Here is a 14,615-nt window from a genome sequence, read left to right as displayed (position 1 = left end):
TCCTCTTGCTTCCTCTGATAAATGTGAATTGACAAAACCCTGCAGAAGGAAATGTAGCCTCACTGGCTAACAATGTCTAAGCTTCTGGCCCCTCGTATTTTTAGAAGCTGTGAAGTTGTTTTACTTTTAGCTTTTCTGCCTCATAATTCAATGTTATTTCTTCAAAACTGAAGCTGAAGAACTGTCTTGGAGAAGCTGTTTTGAAACGGTGGTAGTCATCTCTTAGGCCACCCACGAAGTGAGAAAAACATGACAGTGGGGGATGGGCTGGCCTGAGACTTGCAGATTCACAGGGAGAGTTTTATCAAGCACCAATGGTGAATCGCTAAAAGCAATCGGGCAACTGAAATAGCCAGAGGCTCGTAATCTTCCCTGCATCACAGATTTTCAATTAGGAGAGCTTTTACCATCTTTTTTCCCCTTCTGAATGAAGATTTGTTAGCTGGACACTGTCAGAGAGAGTGTTCAATAAACAGAATTTGCGGAAATGAGCTGGGAACACTCAAGTTAGTGAAAAAGGAACATTAATAAAGCCACTATTTAATACATCTCTTGAAATTAAACATGGCAGCTCATGTGTACTATCTCTGAGTAGCCCTGCACTGTTTATTGTTTATCTCGGCGATCTTTGGCAGTGTAAGTTGTTTCTACAACCCACTGCCAATATATATATAATAACTGGGAGTTAATTAACAGAAGGGTTCTTATTCCACTCAGAACATGTCTATTGTAGGCGAGACAGCACCACTCAGAGACAGCCAGTCTTGAGGAGCTCAGTTGCCTGGCTCCAAAACTGGAAGCAGCACAATCATTGTGGCTCAGGTGTGGATTCTGCTAACACAACTTTGCTGAAGCTAAAGTAATATCTCTGTATGGTACTTAACTATGGGACACTTAACGGTGTGAGACCATCACATCTCGGACATTCATGCATCCTATTGTGCGGTGCAGATATATCCACAGCCGCTGGCTCTGGTGTTTACTTTCTTGCAGACATTCATCTTGACTGATCATTAGCCAACTCACTTCATACTGGCTATGAAACAACCTTGCGATGCTGTTGACTTTTAGTCATCCTTCACCTACTCAAACTCAGAGAAAAGACCAATTCCTTTTCCTGTTATGAGGTTTACAGAAGTGGGCTCTTCTATAGGTCTCGAGGGTTTTATTCTAGGGAGAAACTATTACAAAGAAAGTAAAAGTTCACATATCTAGAAACACCGAAGCTTTTTGCCAAGCAACACCCTCACGTCCTCCAGTTCAACAACTTTATAGGAAAAAATCCTTTCACTCCAAAAAACATCATCAAATAAAAAATGAAAGCTAATTTACAGGAGTACTATGCAGGTTAGGTTTACACTTCTACCTATTTAAGGTACAAAATGCAATATATTGCTAAGGGCACAATGTGAGTTCAAATTCTGGTCTGTGAAACTGATGTGGATCTACTGCCACTCCAATGATGCCAGTGAAGCTCACTCAATCTTACAACAAGATAATTAGGTGCAAAATTGTCTGGTACAGATTCAGCAATGGGCCTAATTGGTTCTTTGCTGCAAAGGTCACACACACAGTGCCTACTTGGGTAACTGAACATCACATTCTTCCTCACCTGAAATAAGAGAGAGGGTTGATTGGGACTCCTCAGTCAGTGTTCCCTCTCTCCTCAGTACTGCTCTGCATAGAGCCTTTGCCTCTTGCAACTGAAAGCTGAAACCTATATTTTCCAAACCAGACTAAAGACAAACATGCTGTGCGACACTGCAGTGCACAGGGCAGTTAAGAGGCGAGGGTATTTTCCATAATGTCCATGGTTGCCTAACTCTGTGCCTCGCCCTCCGAAGGGGGTAAACTCCTCCTGAATGGTGTTGACCTCCTCCTCCTGATTCCAGTGAGAGTGGCCACAGTAAGCATAATCCAGGGGACACTTGCTGTACATACTGGGATGAAAACATTACACCAGCAGTGCAAGAAACAGCCATAGCAATGAGAAAAGTCTGTCTTGCCTTGACTAAGCCTCCTACCACATAAGTCTGCTGACATTCGAGAGGGTGTTCAGGGAGTGAGAGGTCTGGAATAAGAATTAGATTGCAAAGAGCTTTTATGGAAGGGATTCTGGCTTCTCTAGAAGAAAATGCAAGATAAAGTCATGTAAACCAACTCTGACCCTCACGTGCCCTCATTCTCCAGTAAGTAAAGCAGAAAATGGACCACTTACAATTTCATTCTTCCTGGCAGTATGTCTTTATTGCTCAAAGTAGTTTTGGTGAGTCTGAACCTTTAATCTTGCTCACTGTTCACAGTGCTGTGCTATTTATTTTCTTTTAAGAATTCTCTCTAAATGTCATGAGTATAAACTTCTAAGATCTTTGCACTCTTCTTTGCTTTATCCCTTCCTTTAATCCCCATAACGATGAGAGTCCAAAGGCAGTAAGTGTGCACAGAACCCCCTCCCATCTTATTCATAGCTTGAACCTATCAACTGAAATAAGACTTTGCATTCTGACATAACCATGCCTGTCAGGCAGAAACTGGGCACTTCTCCTTTTCACTTCGCTTTCTTTAGATGAACCCACAAACCCCTCTTTGATCAGCCTCAGGACCCACAGGTATCAACGGTTATTCCTTTTGTCTGTAAGAAGGAATGCTTATATGCTGTCTGGGAACCACTGCTTAATAGAGGAATGCAGATTTGTAGATGGTATTTCTGTTGTACATGAGAAAAAAGGAAAGAGAAGAGGGATAGGGGAATAAGGAATAATAAAAGACAGCAAAGCACACACACTCAGTCTGCTGGGAAAGAAGGAAAAGAGAAGAAAAAAGTTCTTTGTAGTCACACACAATCTTTTTTTAATTGCTATGTGGGATACTGGGGTGATTAAATACTTGATCATCTAATAGAGAGGGATAGAATTATCTTACAGAAGATCAGATACTCCCTAGCACTGGTAATCTTTACCATACGTAACCTGCAGACAGTATGGTAGTAATCACTAATATTACTCTGCTGAATGAAAATCTCTTTTGATGAAAGAGTAGTTGCAGGTCAGCACTGTTGGAGAAAGTGACCTCATTGCTTCAAGTGTGATTATTTGAATCGCTGGGACATATGCTGAGATCCTCACTTAACTGACACTCAAACAGAAATAACCTCAGAGCTGACAGATGAGTTTTGGCCGGGTGAGGAACACAACCAGAAGACAATGGCATTTGTAGGCTCTGCACCGTTTTGCCAGCTGAGGATTTAAGAGGAGGGAACTGGTTCCTCCTACAGCTATAGTAGAAAACACTGCTAGTTCTTCGCACAGTTTGCTTTGGGGCCAGGAGTTCTGCTCCCACAATACCAGATGAAGCTGCGTTATTCCAGCTAGAAAGCCAGTGTCTGTTCATTAATGTTTAGTGGGGAACAAACAGTAAGTTCTTGTGGAACTACTGCTAAAACTGGTTCCGTGTTAAATACCTGCATGACCCAGGAAAGGTGAAGAGAGGCTCCTATTTCAGAAGAGGCTACAGCTGGAAGAATTCTCCATCCATCCCTACCCAGGCAACCGTCACAAGAAGTAAAATACGTAAGTCCTTTATGTTGGGACAGTCCTTGCACATTACATAGGGAGAGTAAAACTCAACCTTGATGAATAAGTGGCTGCACCTGTTATTTCATATAACAAGCTACATCAGTTTGAAAGAAACCATACTGCAGATTTACACTGACAGGTCTGCAAATCTTGCACATCTCTCTGAAACCTGCTTTAGGGTCATCATCTAGAGATCTGGGATTAGAGCAGCATCGCTGAGCTGTACAGTACTTTGACTTTCTAAAGTGTGTGGTCTGAAAGTAAATATAGATGGGAATAATGTGTCTGGTATGCACGCACGCTCCAGAAATAAACCACTGGTGTAATCTAACTCGTACTTGTCTTAGATGAACATATTACACCACCATTACCTTGTTGATGTAGGGGAACGAGTACTGATGAACAAGTCCACCAATTTACAATGAAGTTACTGTATTTTCAACCCTCCTGAAGAAGTCTTGCTTATCCTCAGTGCTTTCAAGAAGCACTCTACGTGTTACATATTAGTGTTTATTCTTCTAAAAGTGTTACATTTTAGAAATTTGCACCAAGCCTTTTTACTGGGAGTGCCACATTACTGTTGCAGGTGCCAAAGCATGTCTGGTTTAGGTATTATCACATCTCTGCTCACTATAAGCAAATGGCAGTGGCAGGGTCAATTGCCAGAGTGTAAGGAGAAGATGTAAGGGAGCGTTGCCTAACTTCTCCAGCCACCTGGAGCAGGAGTGAGAGAATACAGAGAGTCCTGGACTCTCCCGATAGAGCTAAAAGTTACCTTGATACTTTGTAAAGCAGCTGAAAACCCGAAGGCCAGACTAACCTATGCCCAGCGACCCACCATCTACCTGGATGTCAGGAAAGCCAAATGCATTAGCGTTATGCAAGCTTCCCTAACACCTCCTACAGCATTGGGTCAGGGCCTAAGAACTAAGCCCAGCAATTAAGAGATGCAATCCATACCTAAGCACATAAACGACTAAATCCTATGATTGCTAAGACACAAGAAAGCTGTTTTTTTCCCCAGGACTTTGAAAATGTGGCGCAAGCGTAACTCTCACTGTGAAATTGTAGGAATTGTTAGAGGGAGATGGGAATTTGTTGTTGTGGTTTCTTTTAAACAGCTAAAGTTAGTTACACTCATATTATAGCACAGGGGCCAAAAGGCCTACAGGATATGACATACAACTTTTTTTTAGCCTCTAAGTCTAAGTAAATATGTAAGTAAATCTAAATAAACACGAGCAATCTATAATCAGGCATTTTAAAAAAGTTTGAAATAACATTTATTTAGTTGCTTAACTAGGGATCTAGGGAGCCTCCAGGTTTAGCTTGTGTGTTTTATGCCTTTCTTGACACTGTGTATACTTGGCAGCACCCCATAATTTTATAAAAATGCAGGTAATAATTTACGGTGATTAAGCTGTGTTTATTCCCCATGAGCAAGTGTTGTTTCTTTTTCCCCTGGCTAAAATGAATGCAGAGCTCTAAGACTTCTAAAAGGTGCTAACAACTTTCACCTGGAAAGGAGGCCTCTTTCAGGGAGAGAAACAAGTTCGATGATCAGCAGACAAACATGAAGTTGTTAATGTGAGTATCTTGGGGCTAACTGAATCTAGGTCATAAGTAATGCCTAGGTTCACAAAGAAAGTTAAGCAGAGCAGAAAGAGGCCAATTATCTTTTCAGAACCTGATGGGTCAGTCCACTGTCCTCCCTTCTTGCCCCTTTCCGTCCCAGGAAGAGTGCAAAGAGAGCTCTGCAGACGTGCTGCACAAGTGTGTGACTTCCAGTTGCTGCCTGTCTCCGGGCAGGAATGCCCTTGGGAACCTCTGAAACCCTCGCAGAGAACCAGACCATGTGCATGCTGCAAAAGGAGGATCTGCGCTACGCATAGCAAACTAGCACTCAGGCTTTCTTTCCACATTGCTGGCTTAAGCTCAGGGGGCATGAGTCATTTCACTGACCTTACATGTTTTCATCTGTTTTTAAATCTCAATGCCTACGTCCCACTTTCATGTAGGCGCTAGTTCTCCATACTCTGTCTCTGTAGAGTCTCTGTGGTCAGTGGCCATAAATCAGAACGTACCAAGTGTGACTCAACAGAGCTATTTTAAAAGTCTGTGTCCAGGTGAGATGAATTGTGCCTTAAAAACACTTACTTCCCTTTTCCTGACTTCACAGGGAGTAAACAAGATGTCAGTTCTGCCCATCTGCCGATACAGTGCCCTGGTCCAGCTCCTGCATCTCCCCACTACATAAGCATGGGCTTGAGCAGGCTTGGACCAAGAAGGCGTCCATACTTGGGCTTTCCCTCTCCAGAGGACTCTGGAGGTCTGCTCAAGTCTGTGTCTTATAGTATGCTTCTGGGCAAAGAACATGGATGGCACGTAACTAGAACACTGGACAAGTCTGTGAGAAGAGGTTTTTGCTCTGTGCCATGAAAGTAGCTTCCTTTGGACTGCAGCTGGAAGCAAATGGCAAGAGCAGGAAGCAAGCATCCTTTGGAGGGCAAATGCTACATAAAAGGGCCAAGCAGCCAAAGTATCTCAAAGGTAGTGAGATGTGGCCCCTTGAAAAATGCTCTGTAATCTCGATGAGGCAGAGCCTCATGGAATTGTAAGGACATTTGAGAAAAGGTGACTTGCTTCAGTGAGGAAGGGTGAGCACTGGTCATGGATGAAGTGCCGGAGCAGAACTCAAAGCTGGACGTATTCGTGGCTGTGCCGTGGCTCTCTTGCGTGGACTTAGGCAAGCCAGGCCACCCCTGTGTGCTCCAGTCCCTTTGTTCTGAAAGGGAAGATGACCCCTATGCTGGGAAGCACTGTGAAGTCTGATGACTCTGTATGACATCATGGCTCATTTGCTCCTAGTTGGCCAACCAAACTAGATGTAACAAATTGGGTATTATCACCACATAGTCTGAAGTCCCTTCAGTTAACTTCTTCAAGATGAAAAAGTGGAACCATGAGAGCAAATGCAGGGATTACATTCAGGTCTCTGGCCAAAACTCAGAGACAGATTCTGGCTTTCATAGCTCTGTAAACTCGTAAGCATTTTTACTAGTATTTTGCAAGTAAAGGGAACAGAATCAGCTGACAGGCTCCTGCTGGTCTGGATCTGTTCCGGAATTAAAATAAGAGAATTAGGTTTGGACCTATGGAAATCTTTATCTTAAACATTTCCCAGAATTCAAAGTAGTGTAAATTGAGCTGGCAAATCAAAAAGGCAGCAAGAGAAAACACTTTTCTCTGAATGTAATTTCAGAAAACCCACAACTGTTTCTTTGCTGTTTTAAGATGTCCTTACTGTATTTATTATCTTTCACTGGCAGAGAGATGCAACAAAGTACCAAGCTCACCCTTCTCACAGCACTTCTGGTTTTGTGTCCTAGCTGGGACATACCTTGGGAGGGAGGTTATTTTCCCCCATTTCTCTATACAGAAGCGCCGTAGCCCGTTGCTCCCTCGGAGAGCTGCAAAGCCCTCATAGGGTACGCTTGATGTTCCAGTGACAAATTGCAACAACCGGAGCCTCTGCTCATTGTTAAATCTCTCCACTGCTGCCCAGAACCACCGTATTACTATGTGTCCATCATGGTAACCTAAACCAAGAAGCAAGAGAGAGAAATTAAAATCATCCCCTCTAAGCGGGAAGTGTAACACCATGTATGTTCCCACTAGCATGGGGCAGTAGATCTCCTACTGAAAACATCCTGACTTAACAATGTCTTGTTCTTGATGATCAGTAGGTCCCAGCCCCCATCTTGTCCCAGCTGTGAATACTATAATATTGCTAACTTATTTGAAACCCTAAAACTCAAATATATATTTGAGGTACATTGGCCTCTCACAAATCCCTTGGCAAGAACTGGCGTTATGTGCATGAGATCTAAAAGGCCAATTGAGATATGCCACACAGTGCGAGTCTTAACGACTTAACAATTTCTGGTTCCCAAATAAATTCTCTTTTGGATTGCAATAGTGTTCAACATATGGAGAGGAGTTTGCTCCCTGGCAAACTTCCCACCCAAGAGGCTCTGTGCTTGGTTTGTGTTAGTGAAAACCAGCATAAACCCGGGCTGAATCTGTTTCAATAGCTAAACAGAAAAAAATAGTAGGAGAATCACTTCAGGGACCAGCTGTGCTTGTGGTAAGCTGTGTATTTCAAGGTAACACGAAAGCTGGGCAGTACGCAGCAAAAAATTAAACATTGCATTTCAGGGCAGGAGATGTCAACCTCAGGGACTTTCCTTTTGTAGTGCATAACTTGTGGATTTCACATTTATCCATCATCCAAGACAGCCTGGATAAATCATGTTGCTCAGTGTTTAAAGCAAAACCAGGCCAGGCAGTAGACAAGGGATAAAATCCGACCTGACATGGTTTAGGCTGAGGAGACAGTTAAGCAAGATCCGTATGTTGCTGAAGTGTAATGGGGAACCATGAAATTCACCTCTTGAATTCAGGTCCTCGCTGAAGCCAAGAGGACTTCATATACTACTTTCAGTGAGGCCAGGAGTTCATTCAGAGTCATCTAAGTAACTTTTAGATCTAATGTCACAAATCCTTTTCAGTCCTTAATAGTCAGAAATCCTGTTAAGTCAGCGGGAACTGAGTGGGCAAAATCTGGATGGAAGTAGCAGAAGCAATTTCAGTATTATTACATCTGTTGATCCAAAACCGAGACCTTACTTATTCTATTTCATGAGTTATTCTTCCCAAAAACTTCCTGAACAGAACAGGGCATTTCCCTCAGGAAAGACAGACGGAAAAAATGGACAACATCTTGCATGTTTTAGACTGAAAACAGTCAGGATATTAGTAAGCATCAGCAGGCAGCTTACCTCCACGATATTCAGTGTTGTTACGCCAGTCATTGAGATCTATTTCTGCAGTGCCAGCTATAACCAGCTCCAGTTCTCTGGCATCAAAAACAGAGACAAGCCTGGAGTCCACAACCTGGAACAAAAACCCACTTGTAAGCACAGTTTCAGACTGGAAATAAAGCAGATGCAGCGTCTCATAAACCTATGGCTCTGATGGCCAGCTCTTTATTCTGATGACGTTTGCATGCTGACTGTTAACTTCCACTCCTCTGCTGATAAACATGCGCTCTTCTTCAGACAGTCTGCTGTTTTGAGCTGCAAACAGTGATGACACATGAGATTTGACCAGAATGAAACAATACAAGTGACAGGACATAATCTGTGCAGAACATTCGTCATTGTTACATTCATTCTGACAAGTGACTTTGATAGTCAAAGACTGGAACTGTACTATGGAGAATTTACTTTATATTTGTTTCACGTTGGAATTTGATTACAATTGTGTAGGAGTCCCTCAGGTCTTCAGATGCTGAAGATGCAGCTGAGGTTCATTTCATTATGTGAAACCAAAAGCTTTAATGGCCTGAAGTATTCACAGGGAGAAAAAGCTAGTGAACCATATGCACACTTCGGTAAACTGTATGGAGTCACTTAGCCAACCCCTTTCTACAGCAAAGCGCTGACCAAGTCTATTCAGCTACAAAGCCACCCTCACTGGCTTCCACCCCCAGATACACTGGCTTCCACCAGTGTACGACTGGTTTCAGCCACCTGTTATCAATAGTATTCTGCACGTCCATTATCTGCTGCTTCATTTTCCAGGTTTCTTCCGGTTTTATTTCCCTCTGCAAGACAGCCCTGCACTTCTACCTATATTATACAGCTGCCAGGGCAAGATGCACGTTTGAGTACGATTAGTAAGGGGCAAGAATATGGGTTGGTCAGCAAAGCCACAGGTTTTCATCCAGTCTTTGGCAGTCCTTGTAGCAGCTCTCTCAGAAGGATGTGCTCAGATCCAGCTCTTCAGCAAAGATAAATAAGCAAAATCCAGGGACAACAACGAAACAGCATCCATGAACCAGCAAGGTAATAGCTGACTGTATCTCAGGACCACCTTTACCGAATGAGTACCTAAAGATACAGTGCATCCCACCAGCTCCTCGCCAAAGCGTACAATTCTTCACAATCTTCTTCTGTATCACAGCAGGGTAAAACAAAATTTGCAAATGCCTCCTTCTCTTACTATGTGAATGGCAAGCAGTGTCTTCCTTAACTCTCGATCATTATGCTTTATCATATTCAGAATATACATGTCTTTCCTTTCTTCCTTAATGCTAGATACACCACATCCAAGGTCCCTGTCTCTATGGATCCAGGCACTCCAGTTCCTTGCCAATCTGTGTCTGTTTAGCCATTTCCTAGGGTACCCACGAAGCATAGTTTAACCACGGGGTCCTCTCATTCAGATGAGGAACAGAAGGCTGTGGGAACATCATTTTGTTACTTACTTCGTAGAAACCACGGACGAGGGCCTCTGTTTGCTGAACCACTCCTCGTTCCACCCGCCACTTAACCATTCTCTCGATGTACTCTTTTTTGTTCTTTTCTGTCACTGCTGTATTTGCCCCTCCAGATTTCAACTCTCTCTCTGTCACCTGCAGAACGAAAATAAACAGTGGTGTAGCAATGTATGGATCACATTGTGCTTCAAATTTAAGTTGTACTTTGAAAAAAATGAATGAAAAATATAACAGCCATCTTTCTAGTTCTGGGCTCCAGGCCTCTTACCCATTTGCAGTAGATACAAAAAGGATAATGAGGAACACCCCCTCAGTCCTAGTCTTATGCCCACATGAAGCTTTCAGTTACTCCCAACTGTGCCATCACAGATTAATCTGGAGAGCTTACCATCCGTAAGCCATGTACAATGTGCTGCTCTAGCCCCTCTTTTCATCCTTCTCCTCTCCCCGCAACAAGCTGCAGAGATGGTGACAACCACACCAGCTTGCTACTTGCTGTAGATTATCCAAGCAATGGTACAGGAAACAACAGGATGGAGAGGCAATGACAGTACTGGAATGGGCAGACTGCTCTGCCAACTGGAAGGGATGTCTACTTGTCTCTTAGGCAACGAGTGTTACCATTCCCCAGGTGCTAATGAAAGCATTTACTCAGAAATGCCAATAGTCAAAGTAATTCTCACAAAATGAATACTCCCAATACATGACCTAAACAAGAAGCATACAGCACCTTGCACAGATGACAAATACAGTCACTGTGGGATTCAGAGTTTTGTATCAGCCATCCAAACCTGAGAAGTGTTTGTATGTAAATAACATTTTTTTGTTTTTTAAACCAAGAGCTACAGCATTTCATTGTATTTTAATGGTTAATTCACTTGGCTTGGGTTACTAAGGCTTAAGACTGAGATGTGATTTAAGGAATCAGCCTAGATTCTACCCAGCAAGCACATACTCCTTCTCACATGTGACAGAAAACAATATTTATCTTGCAATTATTTTCACATTTAACCTAATGGATTTGAAAGGAAGAATGTTTTGCTCTCCTCTTCAGTCTTCTGCTGCTATAGCAATGATGTCTAGCACAGATAGTAAATGAGCTGCATGAATACATATTCATTATTTGTATTATTTACATATTATTTATATTATTATCTATTTATTAGCCCAACAGAGAGCACACAGCATACGTAGTATTTAGGTCACTTTGCTAGAGGGACCTGTTGTAACCTTATGAATTATGGAAACACTGAATGAGTCATCTAACCTGTAGCTTTGTTGAGAAACAGCAAGAACAAGTAAGGTTGGATGTAATGAGTTAGGAATTCTTAGCTGGTTCAGGTTAAATTCCCAAATGTAAATCACTGCATCACCATTATACAAGCAATGGTGCATCATCCAGAGGATAAGACTCTGGCCCAGCTGCTGTGCTGTATTCTTCAAGACTGTGCGGCATTAAGACACATCTGTCAAAACCAAAGACTAAACGTAGCCTAGCTTTACACATGACTATTAGGTCCAGATGTTCTAAATCTCCTGCAAGACTTCTCACAAACACCTAGACATGCTGGTGATTTCTTCAACTTCTCATTATCCATGTAATTCCAAATATAATTATCTAGAATCAGAGGCAGTCAATCAGTAATAATGTGTCCCTATTTTTTCCGTTTGTTCATAGAGGCAGCAACCACAGCTGTGAGCTAAAATGCAGAATCAGGTTTCAGAGTAGCAAGGAGACATTTCAGCCAACATAGCCCAATCCTTTTAGATGACTGGAGCAATTGCCAGGGCTCAGAGACAGATTGTGTCCACATATAGAGCTCAGATACAGGCCTGGAAGAACACCTTCTACTAGGCAAAAGCATGAGAAAGTACTTAGGGTCACAAGCAACTGACACCTCTCTCTTGTCTTGTAAGTGACATTCTTATACTGGCATCTAGGCCCCACCAGTAAAAACATGTAATGCTTGGTTTGACATCATATCTCTGCTATTACAGTAGTGCTCCAGGCTCTAGTATGGAAGAAGGCTTGAAGTCCTCACCAGTAAACTCTAGTAAAAAGGGTACCAAGAAAGAGGATTTGGCTCGAAAGGCTTAAAAGCTAAATACACATCAGAGAGTAGACAAGAAAGAAAAAATGAAAGCGGTAGTGACTGGTCTGTAATAAAGTCATCATGGAAGCAGGACAAAAGGGCTGTAACTGATCTATAGCACACAGCTTCTCAAAGAGCCACTATTTCTTGTTTCCTTTACCCAGCCCTTGAAATCCAGCTTCTCAAATATTAGCAGAGCTCCCGCTGTGATCTACACTTGCACATGTATCCAGCAAAGCAATGCTTAGATGGCATTTAAGTGGTCAGATATTCTTGGCATGCAAGAATTTCCAACTGGGATCCATCTGTAAGCATAAGATGTGGCTGCAATTTCTTCGTTATTTTGCTGTCAGCACTTAGCAAATTTCAGAAGGGAGAAAAATCTCACTTTCACTTAGGGTTTTTGGATTCTGACAGTCATACTTCACAGCGAGAACCATTTTTTCCCCCCATCACTAGATCTAGCAAGGTTAGTGTCTAGTACATATAAAGTAAAGTACTAGACAACATGGCATCAATATCTGGCTTTTGGTGTTCTTTTGCTTTCCTATCACACTATCTACAACAGATTGTGATTTTTCTTTTTTTCTATTTTCTTTGGAGACATCTCTTATCTTCCACAACAGACTCTGGCATAGTTGTCTAGCTCTTTTCTTTGGGGAGAGCATAACAAGTAATTAGTGTGCCAAATGTTACCTTCAGATGCATCAGGGCGCTTCAGGTTGAGATTCTTATTCAACTTTGTAGCGTTCCAATGTAAATACAAACTTGTCTCATCTGTCTTTGTGAATATGTCTGTGTTTCTCTCTGTCTTTGTGTATTAGTCTTATATAGCCATACCTTCCAGGGAAATCACCGTACTGTCAACTGGATGTCGTGCAAGCTCTCAGCAAAAAGCCCACAACACCCCCCCGCTCCCACATTTAAATCTATGGAAAAACAGTTTTACGATTCCTACGGAGGCTTCTTACTTGAATTCTTCTGCCCCATCCTTCTCATTTCATCCACCCTTGAGTCTACTCATCCTTCAGGACCTTGTGCTATAAGCAGACCAAATCCAGTTTTGAAAAGATCCCTTGAAGTCTTGCTTGCCTTCTGTTACTTTCAAGCTTAGAGCTGAACAGCCCTTTTACACTCAGGGCCAGAATTCCTCCCTTCAGAAACTTGTCTAACTCTCCCCTAGCTCTCAGAGCTAGCCTAGCTCCGTGCAAACTCCTCCTGTCAACTTTATTTACAAGGGGTGAGAGCCACTGTCTCTATATTCCACCTCCTCTCCCTGCTCCCTTTGACACAGTGTCTTTGCCCCCACATAAGTTAACTTCCATCCCTTGAACTTCTATGGTACTTGGTGAGCTTGGCTCTTCAGAAGACCTTGAAGGTCCTCAATCTTGGTCTGAATATTGCTTTGGGCTCCTTCAAGGCTTTGCAGAAACAGTTATAATCTAGCAAGGGTAACAACAGCAAAGAGCTCCTGGGCTTCAGTTCAAGGCAAAGAATCCCACAGGAGACACTTGTTGTGGTAGCCAGTCTGCATTGAAGCCGGGGTTGCACCCTATTTAAGGATACCGTTACCCAGATCAGCTAGGTTAAAGAGAATTGTCTGACTGAGGCAGAGCTGAGTGGTAGAAAGTGTAATAAATGGATATATATACCAAGTTAAGTAGGTGTGAGGTAAGTAAGAGGCACAGAATCTAACAGGGAGATATCAGACAAGATAATGGTGAGAGCTGCCAGGTCCTACACCACCTGCCCAATGTTTTTGTTTCCTCCTAAGCCCCTATCCTTTCAGTCACATCAGCTTTAAGTTACATTGCTCACATTCACCGCATGCCACATCTGCATCAGCTGCACCCTGGAGAGAAGAACTGCACTCCACTCCCAGAGCATTCCTCATGCTCATCAGTGTGTGGCTCAATAGGCCTGTAGGGGGGCTGGTATTTTATATTATACACCCTAAGAATAAACATCTGCATTGAAACAGGTGGCTTGAAAGAAACAGAAGGCAGGAGAAGAAAATGTTACTGAAAAGCTGAAGGATCTGTTCTGACAGAAAGATGTTCATCATGCTCAACTTTGTCAGCTTCAAATTTGCTTTTCAGATGTTTTGCATAGCTGTGCTCACCTGTCCAAACACCTCCTCGTTCACTGTGAAGGTGAGATCCAGGATATCTGTGATGTTATTATCCTTCATCCACTGCAAGCTCTGATGGAACTCTTCATCCAGGTACTCTAAGTCACTTAAATCACACGGCCTGATTGCAAGGCAAGAAAAAAGACATAGCTGAATATATGACCCCAGGACTATTGGCAGGATGACTTACTACTACGAATGTGAACAAATTTATGCCAAAGATCCGACATAAAGCTGGTGTTTGTTTGATTTTGTTAACATCAAAGCCTGTTACGCTGACCCTCTTAAAACAGTTCTGCAACTGCCTGCTTCACATGGCTGGGCTCAGGGCCGAATCTGCCGGCTGCCTGCACTGTTTGCTGCCAGGAGGCACCCCCGGGGCTTGATTTGCTGTGAATCTTTGGGATGCCCTGCACCTCACAGCACACACGTACCTTCAGTTTGGATGGGCTCCACCACACCGTGCCTGGCTG

The 14,615-nt window shown here is 42.8% G+C and overlaps 1 protein-coding gene across 1 annotated transcript in view; it reads right to left on the bottom strand.

Moving 5' to 3' along the window:
* The window catches only part of HECW1 (HECT, C2 and WW domain containing E3 ubiquitin protein ligase 1), a 281,613-nt gene that overhangs the window by 11,818 nt on the left and 255,180 nt on the right, over positions 1-14,615 (bottom strand). The window contains exons 25-28 of the mRNA XM_080386066.1: positions 14,134-14,263; positions 9,907-10,053; positions 8,417-8,531; positions 6,976-7,174 (exon numbers count right to left, since the gene is read on the bottom strand). Coding sequence (XP_080242192.1) covers positions 6,976-7,174; positions 8,417-8,531; positions 9,907-10,053; positions 14,134-14,263 — 591 coding nt within the window. The remainder of the gene's footprint in view (positions 1-6,975; positions 7,175-8,416; positions 8,532-9,906; positions 10,054-14,133; positions 14,264-14,615) is intronic.

Source organism: Falco punctatus, assembly GCF_963210335.1.
Source record: "Falco punctatus genome assembly, chromosome: 4".
NCBI classification, from domain to species: Eukaryota; Metazoa; Chordata; class Aves; order Falconiformes; family Falconidae; genus Falco; species Falco punctatus.
This window is presented reverse-complemented; position numbering and strand designations above follow the sequence as displayed.